The 26,259-nt window shown below is 38.0% G+C and overlaps 2 protein-coding genes across 9 annotated transcripts in view; one reads left to right on the forward strand and one right to left on the reverse strand.

Annotated features, from left to right (window-relative positions):
• The first annotated feature begins 12 nt into the window (after positions 1–12).
• On the forward strand, positions 13–8,317 carry cenatac (centrosomal AT-AC splicing factor). Its single transcript, XM_052097708.1, has 11 exons — positions 13–223; positions 2,225–2,388; positions 2,467–2,565; positions 2,663–2,729; positions 2,828–2,890; positions 3,117–3,178; positions 5,954–6,068; positions 6,169–6,199; positions 6,288–6,383; positions 7,948–8,080; positions 8,169–8,317. The coding sequence occupies exons 1-11, from the start codon at positions 107–109 to the stop codon at positions 8,269–8,271; spliced, it is 1,050 nt and encodes a 349-aa protein (XP_051953668.1). The 5' UTR covers positions 13–106; the 3' UTR covers positions 8,272–8,317.
• Positions 8,318–9,875: 1,558 nt separating this feature from the next.
• arhgef12b (Rho guanine nucleotide exchange factor (GEF) 12b) overlaps positions 9,876–26,259 on the reverse strand; it is a 98,794-nt gene continuing 82,410 nt past the window's right edge. For 6 of the 8 annotated variants that reach the window (XM_052097672.1, XM_052097665.1, XM_052097647.1 and 3 more), the window contains 16 exons: positions 25,684–25,830; positions 25,498–25,583; positions 24,800–24,925; positions 23,366–23,480; positions 21,316–21,416; positions 21,131–21,208; positions 20,643–20,718; positions 19,597–19,764; positions 19,391–19,478; positions 19,130–19,207; positions 18,951–19,042; positions 16,837–17,094; positions 16,294–16,548; positions 14,575–14,795; positions 10,489–10,564; positions 9,876–10,022 (listed from right to left, as the gene is read on the reverse strand). In XM_052097672.1, the coding sequence (XP_051953632.1) occupies positions 10,012–10,022; positions 10,489–10,564; positions 14,575–14,795; positions 16,294–16,548; positions 16,837–17,094; positions 18,951–19,042; positions 19,130–19,207; positions 19,391–19,478; positions 19,597–19,764; positions 20,643–20,718; positions 21,131–21,208; positions 21,316–21,416; positions 23,366–23,480; positions 24,800–24,925; positions 25,498–25,583; positions 25,684–25,830 (1,976 nt within the window). In that variant the 3' untranslated portion in view covers positions 9,876–10,011. The remainder of the gene's footprint in view (positions 10,023–10,488; positions 10,565–14,574; positions 14,796–16,293; positions 16,549–16,836; positions 17,095–18,950; positions 19,043–19,129; positions 19,208–19,390; positions 19,479–19,596; positions 19,765–20,642; positions 20,719–21,130; positions 21,209–21,315; positions 21,417–23,365; positions 23,481–24,799; positions 24,926–25,497; positions 25,584–25,683; positions 25,831–26,259) is intronic. The other 2 variants (XM_052097681.1, XM_052097657.1) reach the window with 2 other exon arrangements.

Genomic DNA, 26,259 nt, shown 5'->3' on the forward strand with positions numbered 1-26,259 from the left:
TTGCACACGTGCTGTCTTTCACCGCCACACAACGTCACTATTTACAAAAATATCACATGCGGAAAGCCTTTTGCAGTCTCTGAATACTCACGACCAAAGCAGACAAATGGGTGCATTTTACTGTTCTGTCTGCAGAAAAACTGATTTTTCAGGAAAAGGACACATCTATGGGAAAAGCCACAAGAGCAAGCTTAAAGTCGTCATCGTCAAATTCACGGAGAAGGTAAGTGTGGTAACGTGATAGCAGCAGAAACAGCCACAGAAAAGTGAAGCTGGTATTGACAATCGACTACTGAAGTTTTGGTGTTGTGATAATTTATAGCCTTTATTGTACATGGTAGATCTTCCTGCAATAAATTATGGCGATGGAGTCTTTTCTTTATACGTGACATTGAAAAATGATCATATGACAATAGCCTCTTCCCCTATCCAGTGCAGTTTACATTTCAAGTTCAAGGAAATCCACCGTTAAAAATAAAAGTTTTTAAAAAGGTTCAATAAATGCATGTTGTTTCCGAAGTCCATGAGCAATCGTGTTAAATAATCATGATCTCAATATTGACCAAAATAATCGTGTTTATGATGTTCGACATAATCGAGCAGCCCTATAGTCATTAATTCTTGTGTTTTTTTTTTTTTTGTTTGTTTTTAAATATTTATTTTTTTTGGGGGGGTTCATTGGGACGGGGATGATGGTGGGGTGTTTGCAGCAGCTGGGAATTTAGGTCGGAGCAGGTGTGGGGTATGAGAAATCTACACTAAAACACATTTAGGTCATCGGCCAATTGTTGGTTCCCTACAGTGTTGGGGGATGGTGTCCTGTAGTTGGTAATGTCTTTCAGGCCTCTCCACACTGATGCAGGGTTGTTAGCTTCAAACTGTTTTTTCAGAATATCTTATTTTAGCCACTCTAATCTCCTTTTTCAGACAGTTTTTGGCCTGATTGTACAAGATTTTATCCCCACTTCTGTAAGCATCCTCTTTGGCCTAAAGAATCTGCCTGAGTTTTGCTGTAAGTCATGGTTTGTCATTGTTGTGTTAAATAAGTCCTAGTAGGAATGCACATGTCCTCACAGACATGATCATAGTATCTGTGAGTTCATCCAGATTAGTGCTGGCAGTGCCAATCAGAAGACAGGACACAACACATGTTTTTTAGGGATGTGTAAAGATCCAAGAATTTTGGTTGGTGGTTCAGAAGTTTGTGTGAGGTATCAGACACTGAATTTTCATTTAGCCTCAGTGTTTCCTGGGTGATGGACTGATGTTAATATTGTGGACAGATATTTAAAAAGTTGGGTCCTAGCCGGAGTCATGACTGGTAGAAAAATCATCCTCCTGGGATGGAAGTCGGCTGGGGCACCCTCATTTAGGGAGTGGTGCGGGGAGATGGGCGAGGTGGTGGCGTTTTAGATGGTTTTTTTTTTTAAGAAGGCTGGGGAAATGGGATTTGTTTGTCAGGAAATGGAGGGGTTATTTGTTTTTTTGGAGGTTTCTTGAGGAGGGGCTGTGGAGAGGGATTTGTAGTTTAGTTGGGTATTTGTTTTATTGATGTTTGAATATGTAGCGCTTTTTTTATTTATTTTTTTTTAAATGATTTTTTTATATCTAGTTGTTTGTGACCACAGTAGTACATGTTTGTGGTGGGGATAATTTATTCTGTTTTTTTTATGTTGTGTTTGTTTTATGTTTGGAATCAATACAATTGTTAATAACATCCCTATTGGACAAACTGCACTGCATGAACCGTAAGGATTTTTTTTCTGCTGGCCCGGTCTGACCAGTAGTACAGATTTTTAAATAGTTGAGGACAAAGACTTTCATTAGTTAGTACACTGCCTCTTCTTTTCTTAAATATGCAATACCTTTCTATATCTCTAATTCTATTCATTAATAAAAAAATAAATAAAAAAAGATGAAACGCACAGTGTATAGAGAGTCCCAAAGCTGCTCTAGGGATAGGGCGATATGCATCCTTTATTGTTGTGTCGCAATTATCCAGTATATTCCTGTCTCTGGTGGGACATGTAGTGCTGTCTGTATTTGGGCAGTTGACGTGTGAGATTTGCCTTGTTAAAATCTCCAAGAATAATAATAATATATCTGTATGTATTCGATAGGATGCATGTTATCCAAACCATGCCGTTTACAATAGTCATCATTTAAGTTTGTGGACCAATGGGTACAAACGTGCTTAAAATAATATTCCCAAGTGTTATTGCAGGTCAAAGAAGCACGGCGGACCATCAAAAATCCTCAGGTGGAGAAATACAGTCCCGATCATGATGTTAAATTTTGGTGTTATTGTTGCGGGCTGGAGGTGCAGAAACACGTGTCTGACAGTAACATCACTGTGCTGCATGGAGGACTGCTGGAACATATGAGCACGTAAGATCAGACCACACATGAGGAAATAAACAGACATGCAGTTTTTAGACTGAACTTACTGAGCTCTTCTTATTTCAGGCCAGAGCACCGGAAAAACACACACAAGTTTTGGTGGGACAATAAAGCAGATCCTAAACTGAGAGACAAGTTCATCACAACAGAAGAGGAAACTGAGAGGTAGACTGGCACATATTTGTGCAGAGCACAAAATAAAATCACTATAACGTGGTACTGACGCCGATAAATAAATGAAGAATGCATGTGTTTTTTGTAGATTCAAGTCTGAGGTTGCCAAGGCTCTTGAACAGTTTGAGGAAAAAGAGGATGTGTTTATTAAAGAGGTAAAAGTGTAATTTCTTGTAGTACTGAAAAGTAGTTTGAGTCCAGAATATTAAACATGTTTAACCATGTCGGACAATTCTGTTTTGTTTATCCTCAGCGAGCTGCAGTGATCCGATCTCAGGAGCAGCACAGACTGGAGGTCCTGCAGGCATTATCAGAGGTTTGTTTTCCTGCGATGCTCCAAGTGTATCCATATCTCAGTACTCATCCGTTTGGTTTGCTTGATGAAAATGATAATTGGAAAATGTTTGTGATGTTATAAACTTTGAAGGTTCTGAGTCATCTTTTGAAAACAGACTGTATTTGTCCAAGTATTTCTCTTTTTGGGAAAATTATGTTAAAAAGACTTTGGCCATTACTGTTGACTTTTCCTGAATCAAACTTAGCCTGATCCAGAACTGCTACAGCCTGCTGAACTGGGCCAGCACAACAATGAACATACTGCCAGGTAAAATAACTACATGTTTTGTCTTTATTTGGGATGCACTGATATCAGTACTGTCATTTACTAGTACTCAAACTCTTTATGCTCTGATACCAACAGGGTCTGAAATGAACTTTTCAGCCTAGAAATTTACCAGCCAGTTAGATTTCTTGCAGGCTTTTTTTTGTGTGGATTTGATAGACATGAGACAAATCAACTATACTGTATGCATGTTAAAAAGGCAGTTCACTTTTAAAATAATTGTATTTATACATATACATTTTATTTTTTCCAGATTATATACTTAATACAACAAAACTCAATGTATATTTTAAACTACATGTTTGCATATGAACAATCATTAAGTAATTAAATCTCATGAGCCGTAATTACAGTAAAGGGGCGGTCACTCTAGGGTTTGAGCACGCACATTTTTATTGTGCAACAGGCCAGGATATGATGTCATGTGGGAGGACTTCTGGTGTAAAAAAAAAAAAAAAAGAAAATCCCATAAACAAATAATATTATATTAAAATATTTTGTCTACTCACTTTCCTGCACCAATAAATCTCACAGCTTTGAAATATGTATCATTTGAATTGAGCCAAGAGGTCAGCGTGTGACGTTTTCATCTCCTATTGGTATGTGTGCTCTTTTGCAAATTCAGAGTTCACAAAGCTTGAACTTTGGTACGCAGTGCAGCATGACATTTCTTCGCGATGATTTTGCGTTTCCACTCGTTCTTCCACTCGTTCCGCTACGTTCAGATGCGTTTGAATGGTGTGCAAAGTGTAGTGTGACCGCCCCTTAACAGTTCTTGATTTATTTCAGTCAGCTCCAACTGATGTCTTTTTTATTCACTAAAAAGAGCCGACTCAATCATTCCTTTGGGAATAAGACAACACTGATAGTGCTGTTGATTCTCTAAAAATAACCTCTAACAACCGCTCGAGTCATGCATTATTTATCGTGATGTAAATTCAAAAGAACCGGCTCAAGAGTCATTTGTATGAGAATCGGATTACACTGATCACACATTATTTCACGTGCTGTAAAATAAAAAATTACTGGGTTAAAACAAGTAATTTGTTTGGGAATCAGGCTGCACAGATTGTGCATCATTTCTCATGCTGTAAATTCAAAGAACTGGCTCAAGAGTCATTTGTTGGGGAATCGGACTACATTGATTGCTCATCATTTCTCGTGCTTTGTCTCACGCTTTAGATTCGAAAGAACTTGCTCAACAGAGTCATTTGTTTGGGAATCGGACTATAGGGATCGTGCATTATTTCTCATGCTGAATATTCAAAAGAACCGGTTTAAGACAGTCATTTGTTGAATCGGATTACACTGATCGTTCATTATTTCTCATGCTGTAGATTCAAAAGTACCAGCTCGAACGATTCATTTGTTTGGGAATCAGACCACACTGCTTGCACTTTGTGTCATGCTGTAGATTCAGTAGGGGTGTTGCAGCACTGAAAAACACTGTCCGAGTATTTTAGTCCGGTTTTCTGTCCACTTCGCCAGAAGCTTCTGGTGACGTTCAAGAACTATTAACAGAACCGAAAGTCATGAAAATCACTTATTTCTGGTAAAAGAATGCTTTTTTTCTTCTTTTTTTTTACCAGAGAATTTGTGTATGTGGGGGTGGATAATTAAAATAAATTACATCAGAGCCCCATTAAGGACAAAACTGGAACGTTTTCCTTTAGCTGACACAGACACACGTTGATTGAAAGGAAAAGGCAACCGCCACAGTGGCGGGTAACACTGTGAAATTCACCGGCCAAATAGAAAATTTACCCACATTTGGTACTTGGTGGGGGTTAATTTTGGACTCTGGATACATTTGTGAACCCGATTAATTTGAGGGCAATAAAAATAACCATCTGATATGATTCCTGTTTTTATTGCTATATCAATTAGTTTAGGAATAAAAACTACTTAATTAATCAAAACACATTCTTAACTTCCAAGGCCGAAATATACTCAAGTATGTGATGAAGACTGTTCTAGCCATGCAAACCCAATTTCGTGCATTGTTGCAATCCAGAATTTGTCAGACCACAATGCATAACACAACACAAGTACATGTTGCATTCTCACAGTTGTCACAAGGGGCACTATAGTGGACATTAGAGGTAACTGTCCACTTCTGCAGTGTTTTCTACATCAAATCAAATGTCATGGCAGAGCAAAATTTTGAAGAGAATACTGAGTGAGGAAATGCATTTACAGCAAATTGCCAGAATGATAAAACACCCAGTTTAATGGCACTGACTATTGACGGTAACTCCAGCGCCCCCTTGAGTGTTGAGGTTTGTTACTGCCACAGTAACACAAACATACGTTTTGTATTTTGAACCGGACCGCTCATTGGCCATGTGCTCGCATCTTCATGTGTATCATGGCCGTGATTAAGGGGGGGCTTGTGGCCCCTCTCCCAGAAACTTCTGATGCCCTCCCCCTCAACTCCAGACCGACGGTAAAACGCAAACTAGGGGGACCGGCGAAGGGCAACCAGTTGCCTATCCTAAAAATAAAAATGCCCACCAAAGTTCACATCCTTGTACCACCCCTTGTATGCAAACTTGCGTAAAGAAGTTTTCTGGCCGTAGTGTGCAGTTATGGCTTCCTGTGATGTGTAGCGATGTTAAAAGTGGAATCAGTTGTTGATTTATTATAAACATACTGTCTTAAGCAGTTAGTTTCATCGTACTTGAATGTCAGTCTGTTTTGGATCTAAATCATTTTTATGATTTGACTCTCTAAAGTATGATTATGTTTAAAAATAAGTTCCCACAGGGGCACTTATGAAATGGAGGCACGGCCAGAGCCAAGCCATGACAATCTGCCATCACACAGTCAATGGAATGAGGCAGGACTGGGATTAACTTTAATTGGTTACCAGGTAATCTCTTGTCACTATGTGAAGGCAGTAATTACTGATTGGATGAATGAATTGGATCAGACATGACCTTGATTTGGCCATTTGCTTCCCTTATTTGTAGGATTCTTCCAGGAGTGGCAATGTCCATTCTGGTGAGTAAAACTGATTTTGTATGGTTTTTGTTTTATTCTTTGAGAAGATGCTGACCAGAAGGACGTGATTGTGTTGTATGTATTATAGGAGCTGTGCCGCCATGGCTTCTGGAGGAGCCAGATGAGGGTTCAAGCAGTGTCCAGCAGGAAATGGGTCCCTCACTTCAGGAGTTTCTCAAACACAGTATGTACTTCTCTAATTGTGATGCTGTTTGTATGTTTGGCTTTTTTGACTGTGTAGAACACTTTCAGAAAAAAATTGTTATCCTCCTGAGACCCGAGTGTGACTGCTTTGTGCATTTTCCATTTCCCTTTTTGATTTGGAATTGGTAGCAACTACAACAACATGCAAACAAAACAATTTTGTTTTGTTTTTTTGGAGCAAATAGTTTTACTAAAAATGTTTGTCCACATATGTGGAGAGCAGGACTAAGTTGTGAAATTTTAAATGATACCAAGCTATAGAAAGTCAAAAAATGAAATGTCAAATTATTTATTTTGTTTCTAGGAGTGTTGGTTATTAATGTTTTTCAGATGTTACAGACATTACATCCAAATTAATTCAGATTCAAAGTAACGGCCATCAGCATCCAATCACTGCCAACCATGTTAAAATAAATGTATACATTATAAATTCTGAATCTATGTACTGATCACCATTGTCACATGTCTGCCAAACACGTTGAGTGTTCCAAACATCATCTGCAGCCTGAAACTGAACCTTGGGTTTGATTTTAGGAGTAAATGCACTAATTTGCATTGGAAAGCTCCCTATTTAGTGAATGACTTATCCTCCAGGATGCTGTCTATCTGCACTGGTCTAAGAACAGTTCGAAATGCACCTTATTTTCATCCTAACTTCATATAAAGACATTTTTCAGCTTTTGAAAGAAACCATTGATCCTCGATGTGATAATGCAGTTAATATACAGGATTTCTAAGGAAACAATGCGCTAAAGTACACAAGTGTACATTGTGTTTAGCAGCGTTGTGATTCGCGAAAAATCCCTCAAATTTAAAAAATGTCATATCGGATTAACCTAGAAACTCTCAAAGACAAGCTGTCATCGGCACCATGTTGTTTTGTCACATGACCGTGTACGTAAAAAGTTTAACTCTTAACTGACATCAGTCTCTTGAACTGAGATCAGTCGGTTTAAATGAAATTAAATTATGCGTTGTGTATAGCGAAGCCCAAATACATTGTCCACGCATGTGTACGAGGGGGTCAATACTAGATTACTAAACGGTATGTGAAACAGTATGATTTATGCAACACTGTTCAAACGGAGCATTCTACATTGATAGGTTTCCATCCAAATTGAGAAAAATCATGAAAACAAAATTTGCAAATGCAGCAGCATTTCCGTGCCAATTTGCACAAAGCAGAAATAGAAATGGGTGAACCCATCATTTAGTCACATGACTTGTTTAGGCACATCTAGGGATGTATTTAATCAATTCTTGTTTTAATATTAAATTTTAATGCAATATCCCAAAATTTGCATACAAATATATGGAAGTTGGCTACTGTCACATGATCTCATTATGTTGCATGTTTAATGTATCTTGTTAAAAATAGAAATGTCAACTTTTTGGTGCTCTGTTGTATATTGCACATCTTTGTAGTATGATATTATGTACATGCAATGTATTGGCATGAACTTGATGGCAATTTGAGTTTTCTGGCCATTGATTTGTATTTCAGTTGTGCATATAAAGCTGCTGTTTTTCTTTTTCTTCCACAGAGGAACGAGAGAAACTCAGGAAGCTTCCTCCCAACCGCGTGGGGGCAAACTTTGACCACCGCTCGCACACTGATACCAACTGGCTGCCATCATTTGGACGTGTGTGGAATAGTGGCAGGCGCTGGCAGTCTAGGTAAGCTTTTCCTCCAAACTACTGCAAAAAAATAAATAAATGCAATTGCCAAATTTCTTTGTTTCTGACTTTTTTTTTTATCCCACAGGCATCAGTTCAGAGAAGAGGAGGCCAAAACCAGGGGCAAGAGAAAGTGGGGAGATAAGAAAGGAGCCAAGAAACAAAAAGGCCTCAGTAATGGAGATTTATGAAATGTTAATTTTGTTTACTCCTGCAGTCCTTGAATGACAAATGTTATCCTGACTACAGCCAAGCATAGCATCTTAATTTAACAACAAAGGACTTCAGTTGTGGCAGGGAAAGTGTTGGTGTATATTGCTTATCTCATATTGAGAATTACTATATAAAGTCATTAGCATACATTCATTTAGCTCTAAAGATTTGAACGTTGTAATATTTCAATTTAAGCTCATCTTAGTGTTCACAAAGTATCGATTTGGACAAGAAATGAAATACAACGTTTGTGTTTCCAGTTTATTGAATAAATTTGCTACAGATGGAGTTGTGTATTTTCTTTTTTGGTCATAAATCCAAAACAAGTTATCCTCCCAGCTCAAAGATAAATGTGATAAAATGAAGACACAATGTGCAATATCTTTCCACCTTGAACAATACATCAGTCAAAATTTAATAAAATCTCATCTATTTAGAGCTATTCATGTTCTCAACAGAAAGCCAAGACCATATTAATAATGCTCCATAATAATATAATAAAATAGCTCAAACGTCTAGACAGATAATAAAAATTCAGATTACATTAATATTAAAGAATACCTTGCAGTCTCTTTATTTTTCTTTTTTTAGTAGTTTCTGTTAAAATAATACATGACTGAATGCTTTAGAAAGCAAAAGACAAAACAAAATCGGGTCTCTGTAAGAGATGCAGTGTTGGTCATAATTGTACAATACATTACATTTCAAATAGACCCTCAAGAGTCTATCAAGTTCCTGCATTGAAGCTTCCATTTAACTTCATTCTCAAAACCAAGGAAATCCATAAGACGGGTCAGGCGGAGCCCAACCAGATGACATTATGAAAGGTCCAGTTTTCTCAAAGCCATAAGCCAGAGAAAACTCTTTCAGTAGCTTCATTTAATAGAATGTGGTTTATATAAAGAGGAAGAATGAGGAGCACAACAATCCTCAGACTCATTATGATGTCACAATACTAGCATTATGCAGAGTTTGGATTTTACATGCCTTCAATGCCAGACAGCATTTTACTCAGCATCATGGCAAAAGCATCAGCCAATCCTCTTGATTCTCCCCTAAGAGATGTCTGATTTTAAGAAAGCTCATGATTAAGATTTTCGACACAATTGGTAGTTAATGGTATCTAAACCTTTACCTCGCACATACCGCATGCAAATAGTTTTTTGTTTTGTTTGGCACTCAGTTTGTGTAAAAATCGAACTACTCTGCCATCTTTATGAAGCGTGGATGGCTTTGAATTCACTTGAGACAAGGTTAGGTCAAAGATCTGTAAAAGATACCACGTGACACAATACATGCTGTATTTTCATTGGCTAATATTGAGGGAAATCATGGAGAAGTAGAGGTTTAAGCTCTATCATCTTGAGGCTTTCCTTCCTTATAACCTTCAAGAAAATTCTAGTTTGGGCTAAAAGGAGGCTTTCTGAAGGAATGATGCATATGGTTGTGTGAGAGGCGATGACGTTTCCTTAAATGGCAATCACTGTTGGAGTACCATGATTTTCTCTGCTGATTTGGGCCATCCTGTGTTGCGAGTGTGCAAATAGAAACTCCAGATCTCCTGTCCATTCAATCTCTGTCTTTGTGCATGGCTGGTGTACAGCATTAGCGTTGTATGAGGACTTTGCTGGAGCAGGGCTGTGGAACAGCACTTTCAGTGTCTGTGTGTCTCCTCCGGTCTCAATTAACAGATGAGAGAGAGAGAGAGCCCCACTTCACTAACGTTTATCTAAAAGAGAGAGAGAAAGATGGTTATATTTTCTCAAATGTGAGTGGTGCTTGCCTATTTAAAATTTGGCACCACAATGTTCTGGGTGGTTGCTAGATGCTCTGGATTGTTATTTTGTTTTTTACTGTCTAAGCTGAAAGAGCCCACCCCCCACAATATTTTATATTCTTGTCTCTAGATATGGCTTGGGTCCCTCCTTCAACGTAAGTTAATATTTGTTGTTTTGTTGTCATTTTATCATCTGCCAGGTGATAATCATAACTCCTAAACAAGCCACAATATTTGAGGCATTGATGTCTGCAGAATAAGCAGAACAGGAAAAGCTGTGCTGAAATGTAATACTCAGGAGGGGTTTGTTCAAACCCTTAGCCCAAAGTATGAGAAATAATATTTGTAAAGCTTGCCTAAGAAAGCATATCTAATGAACCTAAATAGTTTGTGTAACATTAAAATACACTAAACCTACCTTTGTTTTCCTCTGTGTCAGTAGCCGTTTCCTCTGATAGCCTTTGGTGTTGTTGGTTATACTTGATTTCTATATCCTGAAAAGCATATAGCATTACTTCAATTTGGTGCAAGAGAGCTGCAAGTTTGAAGGTACTGAATCTATTTTCTAAGATTCAAGGCCAATTTTTTTTTTCACTGATAAGGGCATTTGCACCTTAAAATGTGATTTGTACAACCTAGTCTCATAGAATGAACGTTACTATAACTACATATTTCAAACTTTGTTACTCATGTAACCCCAGTTCTCTGATAACACGGGTGAGGTATCTCACTATGGGAATTTGCCTCAGGCGTATCCGACACTGGAAAGAATGACACCACGTCTGTCAGATGACAGACCATTAACAGCAGTGATAAGGGAGCCCCAACTCCCTATACAAGACACCGCCATAGGTCTCTTCTTCATTCACCGCATATCTCTTCTCGGTGCAACTGCAAGGAGGGAAGTGTGCCAAGATACCTCACTCCTGTTATCAGAGAACCAGGGTTACACAAGTAACCTAAATGTCTCCTAACATTCATTCGATATCTCACTATGGGATATAACCAATCCCATATTGCAGATATACTGTCCGAAGTAGACCATCAACCAACTTTTAGTGTCCAATGTACACCCACCTAATCAACTTGCAAAGAATGGATGGGGGGATTGAGTACACATTGCTATACTTCCTTGTTGTTGATTTGTGCATGTATATTTTTACACGTCGGCAGTTTGTCTACCTACACCAAGGACTGAATGAGCCAATGACGGCTCTGTACCATCCAGTCTGTAAAATCGGACAAAAGTGAGGCGACGCCCAATTTGCAGCCGCACAAATGCCCTGTACTGAAATACACTTAAGCTGCGTTCACACTGCCAGCTACTTTGTTGCTGCATATTGGCTGGCGGTTAAGTGTGGTGTGTATGGAGAGTAACCTTTCCTCCATCTTTCCATCACTGCAGGAGCTGAGAGAGAGAAGGATCACGTGAGCTATACCATCTTCTCTCGTATTGGCTGTTGTGCCCAAAAGTCGCTCATCATTTGCATAAAGTAAAACATTTCTCAAATTTCTGGTCCACATCTGGTCGCAAACAATCGCAGTCGCTCATGTCGCCAGCTCTCATTGAAAATTAATGAGATGAGGTCGTTGTGTCGCTGGCAGTGTGAATGCAGCTTTAAACAGCGCCCATGAGGTAGCCATGTCTCCAGTAGAATGAGCTCAAGCACTCCGGAGGTCACAACCCCAACTATACTCACTTAATATAATAGCTTCCACTACTCAATTTGCCAGGCGCTGTTGTGATATGGGTCTGCCTTTAACAAGAATCAGCCCAAGAAACAAAAACTGATTACTCTTCCTCAATGCCTTCGTTCTCTCCACGTACAAACGTAGAGTACAAACTGGACACAGACAATAAAGTCGTTCGTCCTTCGTTCTGTCCATGTACAAAGGTAGAGTCCAAACTGGACACAGACAATAAAGTCGTTCGTCCTTCGTTCTGTCCATGTACAAAGGTAGAGTCCAAACTGGACACAGACAATAAAACAGTTCGTCCTTCGTTTTGTCCACGTACAAACTGGACACAGACAATAAAGCCGTTCATCCTCCGACGAGGAAAATGGCGGCAGGTGAAAAGCCAGCTAGTCCAGCGGCTTGCAACTGATCGAGGAGTCATTCACCTTAGGCACAAAAGCTAGATTCGTTTTAAGAGACACTCTCGACAAATGCAATGCAAAGACCATACAAGAGTGATGTACTGACAAAGCATGGAGTTCACTAACTCGCTTTGTGGTCGTCAGAGACAATAACAAAGCTGTCTTGAGCGAAAGGAGCTTCAAATCCATACTTTCAACTGGCTAAAAAGGAGGCTGAGAAAAAACATCAAAGAGGGCCAAGCTCAAAGAGCTACTCGGTCTGGGTGAAACATTTCACCCAGTGCTTGCGACAGCATGCCCCTGTGCAGCAGGAGGGGCAAAGGCTGGCTGTACAAGAGTTGTAATATTTCTGCCAGCCACAGTTTCCCCGGCCAGTACAGGGCGATCAGTATGACTGAGTGACCATATTCTCTTACTCAAGATTTGGAATGATTAAACTCAGTGGGGGAAACAATTAAAGTGGTGCGAATGGCCATGGATGCACTAGAGCATCCCACACACATAGTCTCTAGGACGAACAAATTTAGAGAACGTTTTGAGCATGAGCATTTTGAACTTGTACCGTCTGAGGTGTCTGATGAGGTTCCGCAAATCCAGAATGTGACCCTCTCTTGGGGATGATGAAATACCTTAAGTAAAAACCCTGATGGCTGTCCTTCACCGCCACCACCACCACCACCCTTATAGCTCTTTTGCTCAGCAAATTGGCTATTTCTTCCTCCAAAATTTGAGCGGACTCCCCCTCTGCTGTTGCCATTAACTCCTTGTTGAAGAGAGGTTGCTTTACAGCGGTGTAAAGGCGATAACCCCATTCTATTGTAGATAAAACCCGGGGGTGGTCTGTGCGTGCGTGCCAAATTTCTGCGTGAGCAGAGAGGGGCCTGCTGTAGCTCTCGCTCACCGATGGTGCTGTGGCCCCATCTAGCGGCGGAGCTGGGGATTGCAGCTCTAAATTGGACATTATTTGGGAGCTTTTTGTTTATTTTCACACATTGCTGAACTTCCTCGAATTGCACTTCTGCCGCATCATAGAAAATGTAGCCCCGAAAAGGGCTTATGGCTCCACTGGGGCGTCCAGGAAGTCTGTATTCTCTCTCTCAGGCAAACTTGACAAACATCCATCATCCATCCTATGCACATCTAGCCCAGAGAAACCTTCAACAGGCACTCTGTGAGAAAATGGCTTGTCCCAAAAACGACGCATCTCTCCGATGAACACTGGGACGCCATTTACCGTCATACAGGTCTCTCTCTGCACACTGGCCCACCTTCTGTGATAGCCAGTCGATGGAGGGTTTGGCTGCTGCCGTCTACACATTTCAACTAGGTCCATCTCTCCCTGGACTGTTCACCTTCATTTTTTTACACTACTGGTTATGTTTAGTTTAAAGTTTTAGGTTGGGGACGTCCATTTTACTCATTAAAACATCCATCTAATGTTCCCCTTAAAAAGTTATGTGATTACATCATCCTTTCACTCGATTTTGGTGCCCCCCGCTGGACATTTATCTTGGAAACTGCTGCCAAATGTTTCTGAAGCACATCATTTTGGTTTGCAAAAATGCTGACATTGTTGCATAAATTTCATGAGATCAGGCTGGATTTATATTAGTGGCAGACCAATATGGGTTTTACCAATTAATCGTTGCTGATAGTGGCTTTTTGGAACTTTTGGTTAACGGCACAATCTATGCAAATAGTTTTTTATATTTTTTTATTCCTCCATGTTCCTCTTTGTCCAGCGCTGAAGGATTCTACAGTTAAAACAGCTTGATTCGACAATATAACAGTAGCCTCTAGAGATAAAACAAAAACAAATCACTGACTGATTTGCTGTATCAAAATGATATATTTTGCTATTTTGATTAGATAATCAAGTGTTCTGAATTGAAGCGAGGGCATGCAAAGAAAAATTCGACTACATGGAAATGTACCCCATCAAGACATACATCGCATCTCCAACTTCATATCTTGTCAATAATAATAAACTTTACTCCACATAAACTCTCACCTGATGAAAAATCTATTTTAAAAACCCTTAATCTGAATCTATAGGCTATAAAAACCTTAATTTGGTAAAAACTTAAATATAGATCATTGTAATGGAGCCAAGTCTCCGTCATCTCAAACGGAGTCCCTGGTGTGTTTCTGGCTCTTTTAAAGTTAAAAGTCCCATGTTATGAACATCATCATTTTTTATGGTTATTATTGCTATTTTGGTTACACGATAAGTAACCTTATAGTCTTAATGTCTGTGCCAGTCATAGTAAAGAAAGACTAAGACAATTTTTTAACATTCAATCAAATCAATTTTAAAAACTATCAGTGTCTTTTTCACCATTTTATAAAATCTAATATTTGTCGACCTCAAAATTGTATATTGTAGCTAGCTCGGTTTTTGTTACCTTCAGGTGCAGCAGGCTGGCCTGTAGTAAACGTATGTGAGTCATAATTTGTCTGTTGAGGTTTGGTCCTCCACTGCTCTGGGACGAGGAAGAGAGCAGCTTCTTCAAGTCAATGCCTGAGTCTCCACCGGCCACTGGCTCCCCACTGCTGCCATGTACATCATCATCTGTGCTGCTCTCACCAGAGCCTCCGTACACCTCCAGCACCATAAAACTGCCTGCTGAGGCGGAGAATGAAATAGTTAGATGATATGGCATATTGTTACGTCAACAGTTAAAGATGCACAATAACAAAGCTCCATAGTACTAAATAAAGCTCCAAGTATAACAGCTCCATAATAAAGTAAATTGAACAATAGAACTGCATTTTTTCTGTTTGATTGTAATGAGGAAAAACTGATATGAACTCACAATTTTCATGTTTTTCTTGAGAAAAATGTTTGTCAGCACTCAAGTAATTTAAATTTGTATATCACTTTTCACAATAAACAGTTTCAAAGCAGCTTTATAGAAAGTCATGACTTAATGTCTTAAAGCCCCCAGTGATCAAGCTAAAGTGACCATAGGAAGGAAAAAACTTAATTCAGTGTTATTTAGTGGTGAAAAAAACCTCCAAAAACATGAGGAACCTGACCTCTGTTTTTACAATATATATACATAATCCAATATTATTTAGCAGCTTGAGCAAAAACCAGTCAGCACACGTAATTTTTTTTGCCTCTTCCTACATTTCACGTTGTATGTAAACTTTATCTGCGTTATTACCAGCTTAAAAACATGTGTTGTGCTCATACCCATTTATATTTCGACATCAAAACCAGAGGGAAAAAGTGTCATGTATTAACAGGTTTCTTACGTTATCAGAATTTTGAATAAACTTACAAGTGTCTTGCTCAGTGTCATGCTCTAACTGTCAGTTTATGCACCAATGTTGTTTCATCAAATATCTTGGCCTCTGAGTGGACTAGAAGCTCAATCTAGGTGTCATTAGAAAGCGGAGATCCTCTCCATTGTGATGATATACAACATGCTATCAATAGTCAATAGCATACAGTATATTGTTAATAACATTTTTAGCATGCTTTTCCTGCTGGACCGCACATTTTGTTCTGGACATTTAAGATATAACAATGGATTATTTTTATAGACAAGTAAAAAATGGCTAATCTTTTTGAAAAATCCCTAAGGTAAACCAGATATTATGTTTTAAGCTATTTGGGGCTTACAGCAGCAGTGATCGGTGCATAAAATAGACATTTGTATTTCATGACTTAAATAAATTATATTTCACTTTATGATTCTTTTGAAAATCTTATGAACTGTGGTATTAATCTATTTATGTCCAATTTGAAAGTTTTTTATATTCATATTTCTACCACATAACCTGTTTTTTGCAACACAAATGTTTTGAGGCCTTATTTTGTATAAATGCAGAAGTTATGGATAACTATAAAAAGTTCAGATTCTGAGCTTTCAAACGATATGTCATATGCCTGACTTATGTATTCAGAGACTTCAAATTTTTAAGCGTAAACTTTTTTTGTGACATAGCGCCCCCTTCTGGACCGGCCCGTGGTCTGCAGAGTTGAAGGGGTTAAATCAGCTAGTGTCTCTATTTACCATACTTTTCCTAAAATACTGTTAATACAACTAAAAACTATATTTTCAATGTGAATTAAGTTATTATGAAGAGGTTGTCACAAGAGGACAACCACACACCACAATCCTCAGGCGTCTCAAAGAAGCCGGTGTCTCCAGAGGGCAGTTCCTGTGCGTTCTCTAATCTGTTCTCGCCTCTGTCTGTCCTGTCGGAGCCGTTCTCAACTGATGATGCATTTACAGCGTTGTCCTTTGTCCCCTGCTGAGAGTCTGTCCTCTGCACATGCTGCTGCTGCTGCTCTGCTCTTTCAGTGCCTCTATCTGTGTCCTCCTGACAGGACATGTGGTTGATCAGGAGCTGTCTCAGTGCTGCCACTAATCAAACATGAAAGGGTGAGAAATAAATGGATCTGAAGGGTTAGAATGTACTTCAGTATGTATTTCAGTACATCTTCAGTAAACATAAAAAACTAAATTGTTCTACTTCTATTCTACTAGCAAAAAGATTTTTGGGGAATTTAAAAGGGATATTTCCTATTGACACTAAATCAGAAGATATAAAATAACCGTCTTAAGACAAATATTTTTGTGAAACATCGTATGTGCCAAAGACTTTTGCACAGTACTGTGTGTCATGATTCCATGGTGGTGTTTTGCACTCACATGTTCTGAGAGATTCATCCGCTCTGAGTGGCTGGAGCTCAAAGGCTTCGGCCTCGTCCTCATCTATGGCGATGCCCAGTCTCGAACGCTGCTTCAGGAATGTCAGTCTCTCAGTCAGATCAGCCACTACGAATGCTTCATCATCTTCACCCTGATCCTGTTGTGAGATTTCTTCTTCCTCCTCTTCCTCATCTGATTTGGTCTCAAAGGGATTGGTGCTAATTGGCGGGGTTTGCATGACCTCTGTGTCATCTTTTTCTATACAAAGGAAATATACAACAAAAAATATTCTGAACAACTACAGAAATCACTCTATTTGCACAAAGTTTGGCAGGTTTAATACATTTTGTTAGAGGCACTTAGTAAGCAAGTAAACTAGAGAATGTTTTGAATTATGCTTGTGAAATAAATAATATATATTACTTCGGATAAACAGAAGTCTACACACACACTGTCGACAAATTCTTTGGTATTGACTGTGCGACTGTACATGGAGACTGATGTGCCATTAGTTAAATTAGCAGCCACTTCATTACTTGCCAGTCTATCATTGTGGTGCCATTTATTTCAGATTTATCTTTATTCTTTTAAAAAATGATGTCATTATTTACTCACTCTCATATTCAAACTCGATGACTTCCTTTTTCACTTAACACCAAAGGAGATATTGTGGATGTTATATTGTAATAGCAAAAATGTTTGAGTTTTCCATACAATGAGAGTAAAAGGTGATTTATACTGCCTATATATATATATATATATATATATATATATATATTGACCTAAAGATTGTCAATGAATAATTTAAATTTGATTAAATTCTTCACACAAAGCTAATGAATGAAGACCCATTTGTGAACTTGTTCGAATGAATAACAATAAAAATATAAAATAATGATATTATTATATATTGCTTTTTGGTTTGTTTTGGATTATATATATATATATATATTATTTTTTGTTTTTTATTATTATTTTTTAATTTAAATCAATCCTAATGAATCATTCAGATAATTTTTTTTAACCAGTCAGACCTATTCATTTATGAACTGGTTTGATCCTTTTATTTATTTTTTTATTAAAAAAAAAATAATAATATATATATATATATATATATATACAGCCTCAGACGGCACAGACCGCCCACAGTGCTCTCATTAGTTAAAGGTTTAGTCAAAGTTATGGCTATGCAGACTAGCTTGAAACTAGCAAAAGATGAGAACGCGTTCTTGTGTTCAAACACAGCTGGACGGAGTGCGATCCCGAATGCATGGATCTCGAGACATGATTTTCTACGTTCTACGATACAGTAACCTAAAAACACTGTATTTTATGTGACACAACCAAAGAGAGATGCGAAAAACCATCCATCTGATGTATGTGGACATTGACGCGAATTCAAAGGACCCCTTTCACACTTCCGGGTTTTGGAATGCGGAAGTAAACAATTGCAGAGTGAATGGGAGACCACGGCAAATATAATTTTTGCATACACATTAGCTACAACTTAAAAAGAAAAAGCCAATAGTAAGTTTCCACAACTTTCCAAATCAAGAAAAAAATATAGAGTGATGGATTATGACAGTCAGAAAAGTTACTGTCATTCCCCAAGCAGCTGTATTAGAAACCTCATTGCATCTGTGGTAGGTGCGGTATACTAATTATAATAATTATAAAATTGTAATTATAATAATTACAAAATTACAAAAAAAGTGTGTTTTTACGGTGCTACATAAGGCGGAAACGTGTTATCACAGTCTGTGAAAAGGGTCCAATACAAAAAAGATGGCTGTGAACTGTAGGCCAATAAAAGTCTTACATTAATAATATGGAAATAAACAATATATTGCCTTCTAAAGCATTTTATTTGTTTCATCAATGTTTTATTCATCTGCCACAATCATTTAATGCATTTAAATTGTTTGAATTATAATATTTTAGAATGTACATTACATTTATGACCAAATTAATTTGATTAATTCATCGGCACATCATGTAATTCATTCTATTAATTTTAATCTATTGACAGCCTTAATAAAAACAAAACTGTGATTGTCAATCAGATGATTTTTTTTCTATCCAAGTGGACAGAATTATTTAAAGAAATCATTCACCTGGAGTTTGAATGCTCCCTAAGGAAATGGGCTCAGAGTCTTTAAGTTTCTGAACACCAGAGTTCATCAACTCAACCTCTTCACGTTCCCCACTGTGAAAACATGTCAGAAATTATCCCGTTAGTAAAATAGATGGCTTTAAAGTTCTCTCATGAATGATGGAGGGTACTTAAACTCACTCAGTCTGAGGTAATGGAATGATGTTTTGTAGTTTGGTCTGCATGCAGTCTGCTCTTTGTGTTATAAGACACTGCCACCTAGTGATGAGAAAATCAATCAAAATTCAAAAATGTATTAGGTTTTTAGAGGCTTTTTATGCCTGTAACAGCAGACCTAAACTCTTTACAATCCCTTAAGATAATATGCAGAAGTCCAAAACATCAAATCTTAACGTAAATGACAGCTAAAAGGGAATCATGGCTTTAAAGTGCAGCACTTACGTCCTCTGCTCAGATACAGTCTGAGCCATTAGCTCGTAGATCTGGGCTCCGTTATCAGACATAGAGATCACAAAGAATGACCTGTTGTCTGTAACACATTCACACAATACATTTAGTCCAACTACACTCTTAAATGTGCTAGCCACTGAGTCACATCATCTTTACACACAGCTGTTTGAGTGTTTTCTGAAGGCAGTGCTGCTTACCAGTGGCGACCGAGCGCACCATCACTGTGCTGAGTTTGATGATGGGGCTAAAGATGTGTTTGGTCTCAGCAGTTCCTGCCAGATTCTTACTGTGGCATTTTAAGATCAACTTCTCATCTTGCCGCTGAAGTAGCACCAAGATATCCTCCAGCAGCAGTGTATACAGCTCTGAACACACACACACACACACACACACACACATTAGTAATTTAATATTATTATTAAATTAAAGGTGCCAATTTATAAACTTTTTTAGCATTATATGGCCTGAATAATTGTGATCATTTTGTTTAGGAGTGGTTCACCCAAAAATTCTCTCATAATTTTCTCTCCTTCATGCCATCCTAGATGTGTATGATTTTCTGTCTTCTGCAGAACACAAATTATGATTTTTAGAATAATATTTCAGCTCTGTAGGTCCATACAATGCAAGTAAATGGGTACAATTATTTTGAAGCTCCTAAATGTGCATAAAGGCAGCATTAAAGTAATCCACACGACTCCAGTGGTTTAATCTACTTAAATATTTAGCTGTTTCTCACCCACACCTATCATATCGCTTCAGAAGACATGGATTTAACTACTGAAGTCTTATAGATTACTTTTATGCTGCCTTTATGTGCTTTTTGGACCATCAACGTTCTGGTTACCATTCACTTACATTGTATGGACCTACAGAGCTGAAATATTCTTCTAAAAATTCTTAATTTTTGTTCAGCAGAAGAAAGAAAGTTAGACACATCTAGGATGGCATGATGGTGAGTAAATGATGAGAGAATTAAAATTTTTGGGTGAACTATCCCTTTAATATGTGTAATGAGAACTAATGGCCCGATCAAGTAGCTGAATAGTGAAGAGGCGCTAATATGTAAATGTGGGCAGTCATAGGTTAATGTGCACATGTCAATGCGATGACGAATGACCCCGTTTTTGCAGCGTAGCCTCCATTAATGGCCATAGTACAACAAACTCTTTAATTTCCTGTTTTCCATGAATTTTTAAATTAGGTTTGGTCTATTGTGAATTCTGAGACTAGGCATACCCACCAATGGTTTTGTCTTTGTTGACTTTCCAGGATAGGGGTCCTTCATGCACCATTTTCCTCTTAGTCAAGTCCAAGTTCTAGAGGGAGGGTAGAAAAAACATTTATTGATAACAATAGCTCACCGACAGATAATGGTTAAGACCAAGAGTAAACATTCACTGTAAACAAGACTTTGAATTGAAACAGTCATGTACATTGTGCATTTCTTTGGACAGGGATGAAATTCAGATACATTCAGGATGAAAACAGAATGGGTAGTTTTTTTTCTTCATCTGCCAAAACAACTCACTGCCCATATGACATGATCATTATCACTGTGAAATTTGTGTTATTAGATTATACTTTACATTAAGCATGTCAGATTTGTATGGTCAGATTGGCATTAAAGAACAGAATGACCAGGTCGCTTTGTTTTTTGTTGTTGTTAGTGTGAACAGGCCTTTTCGTGTCTTATATGTAATCTTTAATCACAGAAATGCAAGGTCTGACCTTAAACTCAGCGATCATGGGATTCTCGCTCTGCTTCAGTGAGGACAGGTCCAGTCGTCTCTGGTAGTCCTCTAACCTCTGAGGGCAGCGGAGAACAGTGATCAGCCCAGGATGCTTTAGTTTCATCACTGATCTTTCAATCTGACCCGAGGCCACTTTTCACTAAATCACTTTTATTTACTGACCTGTTTGTTCTCAGCTTCTTTCACCTCCTGGTTGACGTGAGTGAGAATCTTTCTGCAGCACTCACCAGCCTGTTTCACTTTATTTCTCTCCTCTGGGTTCTCTGCAGTCACAACACATGACCATCAGTCACACATTTCAATAACAACATATACATGAGTGTGTAATTAAACCTGTCGCAGTTATTACACAATCGCCCGATCGTTATTTGATCCAGGGGTTGTTAACTGTTAATTCTCCATCGTTTACCAATTTTTGAAACACCGATGGATAATTCCAAATGCTGTTTGTCATTGTGACAGATAAAATAGAAACAAGAAAACCATTTTAACTAGTGCATCAGTTTTGATTTCCCTCTATCTCTCGCCGTGTGTGCGCCATTTATTGCATGGTATTAAAGATGCGTTTCGGGCCAACCGATCACAAATGGACAGGTGCCACTGCCATACTGTAGCAGGTAATATGAGTCTCTTTTGACCAATTGTGTCCGGATTTCAAGATGGTCTCTGATTTCTTGACTGCATTTATCAATCATTAAGTCAGTGTGTAAATGCATTGTAATATAGCACAAAAAAGTATAAGAACAAAAAGAAAGCAAAAAAAACTTTCTGACAATACTTGCAATTAATCTAAGTGCACACACGTTATGTTAGAGCAGACATGTCAGTAATTTTAGTGGAGTACCTGTAACTGAGCTTCAGAAATGTGTGTGCTTCTCATCTGTATCACTTTATGTTGATATCACGTACACTGTAAAAAAGTTCCATGAACTTGTGTATGCATGTATGCGGTTTAACCAGCAAAGTTTAAAAAACTTGTTTGAGTGCAGCGGTTGATTGACAGGTAGAACTTTCACCCTAGAACTCACTGGTTTCACCAGACTTGCTGAGGGAGTCAAAAATCTATTTTATATTCACTGTCATGTATATACCATTATTCTATGGCCATGAATGTTGCCCTAGTAAAAAAAATGAAATGAAAACCAGTATGACAGATAAAAATAGACCAGGACAGAAATGTTACAACTCAGTCCCGCAGAATGACGGATAAAGATTTTTTTCTAGCGCAACTCTAATTTGATCCAATTATTATTTAAGCCAAATAAGACAATTTCAATAATTTTGGTGCATTTAATTTGCTGACAGTGAATTGCTGCTAAATGTAACAATAAAAAAGCTCAATTAACTAGCATAAGAAGGGCCAACGTGGAAGGACCAATGCAACAATCATTTTGTAATTATTATACGAGCTGAAGACTGACAGTTTGCGACGTCACAATGTGCATAAAGATAAATCGACATTGCTCTGCCAGCTACTCTATTATTATGTCTTGCTCTTAGGGGCTATATGCAACACCTGTACAATACTTATTCATGCAGTTATCTAATCAGACAATCATGTGGCAGCAGTGAAATGCATAAAATCATGTAGATACGGGTCAGGAGCTTCAGTTAATGTTCACATCAACCCTCAGAATGGGGGACTAGTGTGATCTCAGTGATTTGGAGCGTGGCATGATTGTTGGTGCCAGACGGGTTGGTTTGAGTATTTCTGTAACTGCTGATCTCCTGGGATTTTCATGCACAACAGTCTCTAGAATTTACTCCGAATGGTGCCAAAAACAAAAAATATCCAGTGAGCGGAAGTTCTGTGGACAGAAACGCCATTTTTATAAGAGAGGTCAACAGAGACTGACTGGTTTGAGCTGACAGAAAGGCTACAGTAACTCAGATAAACACTCTATACAATTGTAGTGAGCAGAATAGCATCTCAGAATGCACAACACATCGAACCTCGAGGCGGATGGGCTACAACAGTAGAACATCATGTCGGGCACTTTATTAGGACCATAGTGTTCCTAATAAAGTTATAAGTGAGTGTAATTCTCTATAATATTATTTACTCTTCTTAAGGTGTATGTGTCTTAAGGTTACAAAAAACTAAAAAAAGACAATCAATTGCCTAAACGATTCTTTAAATGACAATTAACCGGTAACAAAAAACAAAATAATTTAAACGTAATATCAGCGTTTAATAAAGTGGCTGCAGAACCTGTGTATTTGGCGATGTTCTCCAGCAGAAGAGGATACTTTGTGAGTCTCTGCGTCTCCACAGGAATAATATCCTTCAACTGCAGCCTGCGGCAATTTCGGTTACTCTCCGCTTCCTGCAATCCAAACATCATTATATTAAAATGACATTTACTCTCTTGTTCACAGATATGCTCTGTATTTCAGGCATCTAAGTTTGTGGAGAGAGAGAGAGACAGAGAGAGCGAGAGAGCTGTAATTGGATATTGGGCTGGCATGGAATAGGGTTTGGGGCAACACTTTCTTTTCATCTCGTACACATCAGTTAATACATTTTAAGTAGGGCTGTCATGATTATGAAATTTGGCTGAAGATTAATTGTCAAACAAATAATTGCTTTATAATAGTTTTAGGGCTGTGACAATTAATTGTCATATATATTGTCATATTTCTTAAGGTGTATGTGTGCTTCATACAGTACACCTTAAGAACGCATGTTTAAATATTTAACTTATAAATCAAATAATAAAATAGGGATATATAAATTTACTTTTAAGGCTTTAACAACTTATGTCATCATTCATCAAATATACAAATATTTCTAAATACTTCAAATATGTCTCTCTTTTTGGTCAACTTTAGTTTTGGTCAATTTACATGTACACGGTTATATTTTCACGGGAAGATTTTTTGATGAGAAATCTTTGAAGTAGTTTAAGAAGTTCAGGGTTAGGGTTTCAAATTGTAATAGTACATTTTCACATCATTAATGTCCTGACTATACATTGTGCTCAGTTGAATGCCACTTTGGTGAATAAAAGTTCCAATTTACTTCCACGAGAGCAAAATCTGTACATTATTCCAAACTTTTGGCCGCCAGTGTATATTTGGCCATTAAAATGTGATTGGAATTTTAAGTGCACAATAATTGAAGTTAGACCAACTAACCGCACGATCAGATGATTATTTAATAATCACAACGGGCCTAATCTTCTAAAGCTTACACCACTCCCTGGAAACACTTTTAGATTCACGCATTCAACAATAGGACTGTTGGCACCGTGATGCATATATTTTGGGACGACCCGCCATCTCTGTACTTTGGTCCAGTGTAGCCTCAGCTTTATCTGACACTTTGGGCCACAAAATCATGTCATCACCTTCTCTGTTCTTATTAAATGATAAATCATTGTTGCAGCTCTTGATCACACATCGCAAACTTTTCTCCATGCATGGTTTCCACTAGAAAATGCATGACTTTGAATTTGTAATTTATTTTTACTTTACTTTTACCATACCCTGGATATATAACACACCCCATTGACCTTTTTTTTTTTAATAAAAGGAAAACAATGGTTACCAATAAAACTATATTTACAGGTGGATATTTACGCTAACTCAATCCATTAAATAATTTTGTTCGAACAACTAACTGTTAAACGGTTGACACACTGACCTGTATGAAGGAGTTGAAGCGCTGGTCTTTCTTCTGTTTGCTCTTGATGAGTTCCAGTGCAAAAGGCTGATTACTGCAGTATGTGCCCACTGCTCTCTTGACCTTCTCCTCCTCTTCCCCACTGAACTGTGTGTAAAGACAGGAGTGAGTGTGGAACTTCCTTCCTAGAAAATCTAAAGGTTTTAGATGGTTTCTAGCATCAGAAACAGAAACAAGCTAACTATCATGTTCAAAACCAACATGACCGACTACTACAAACTATTTTCTCCAGCTGGAAATTCTCTTCAAAGAGCCCATGAGATCAAAATAGGCCTTTTATTGCTTTAAATCCATGTCTGTTAACTTTGAGGGCAACTATATGCCAGTGTAAACATTGACAAAACTATCATGAAGCAAAAACAGATGTTTCTATTCTACATTCTTTCTATTCCATAAAACAAATATGTCAAAATACTGATGACTCATCTTGCATTCATAGCATTATGCAAATCTTTGTCCAATAAAATACTCTTTAGGATGATACCACCTGCAAATAATGGTTCATGGCTGTAATGTAACTAAAGGCCTTCAATACATCCTGCTCCAACTTCTTGTTTCAATAGGAAATACATCAACACAGGAAAGAAATATGCCGTCCTCAAGGGAGTATTTAATACATGTATTTTGCTGAATATTTTTCTAAAATCTTTCTTTCTTACCCAGGACAGCAGATCGTCTCCTATTGAGTCAATGACCACAGTCTCAGTCTTTTTCCGAACTGCTGTCATTTGTTCCATTAAGGATACTGAAGACAGGCAAGAAAGAAGAATTTGTTTAGGAGAAATGTGTGTTATTTCAGACATTTCAAAAATGAAGTGTTTAAGTAAAGTTCTAATGAGTTTTACTGTGCAGCTGAAGGATCTCGTCGAGGTTGGTGAAGATGTTTTTGATGTCTGCAGGAGGCAAAATGGTCTCTCTGCTCAGCGGCTGGTGAAACACACTATCCAGAACCCTCAGCATCCTCACATGTGCTCTCTCAGTGTAGAATAACTCTGTGATGAACATGAGACAAAAAACTAATTGTATTCTCATATGGGTATGCATGAGTGTGACTATGTTTACATGGAAACCAGAAAGCGGCTTATTACTTTAAAGTAACTTCCTATCTCAAATTCCCTCTTACGTCAAACTCCGGGATTCCTCCAGGGCACTTAAGCACATATACACGTGCGTGAGGGACAGACAATATTTTACATTAGTGTTTATAAATTAGTATAGTTTATCCACCTTATTTTCCAATGTGGAAGTGAGCAGCAGCTGCATTTCCAGCGATTGTGTAAAACATCCTCTGTTATTGACTACAATGTAAATAAATAGAAGGATAATAGTACCAGAATTTAGTGATACAAGTTTAAAAAATATCCCACAACCACAGATGTACAGCAGAATGATGGCCCAATGTTTGATCATTTCTAACTTCA

The sequence above is a fragment of the Xyrauchen texanus genome, chromosome 3 (assembly GCF_025860055.1).
Source record: "Xyrauchen texanus isolate HMW12.3.18 chromosome 3, RBS_HiC_50CHRs, whole genome shotgun sequence".
In the NCBI taxonomy this organism is placed as follows: Eukaryota; Metazoa; Chordata; class Actinopteri; order Cypriniformes; family Catostomidae; genus Xyrauchen; species Xyrauchen texanus.

What these genes read in the sequence shown, in the direction of transcription:
- cenatac (XM_052097708.1), top strand. Translation starts at nt 107, where the DNA reads ATGGGTGCATTTTACTGTTCTGTCTGCAGAAAAACTGATTTTTCAGGA. An exon ending in TCGTCAAATTCACGGAGAAG is followed by an intron (nt 224 to 2,224) that starts GTAAGTGTGGTA and finishes GTGTTATTGCAG; the next exon opens with GTCAAAGAAGCACGGCGGAC. An exon ending in TCCTGCAGGCATTATCAGAG is followed by an intron (nt 2,891 to 3,116) that starts GTTTGTTTTCCT and finishes AATCAAACTTAG; the next exon opens with CCTGATCCAGAACTGCTACA.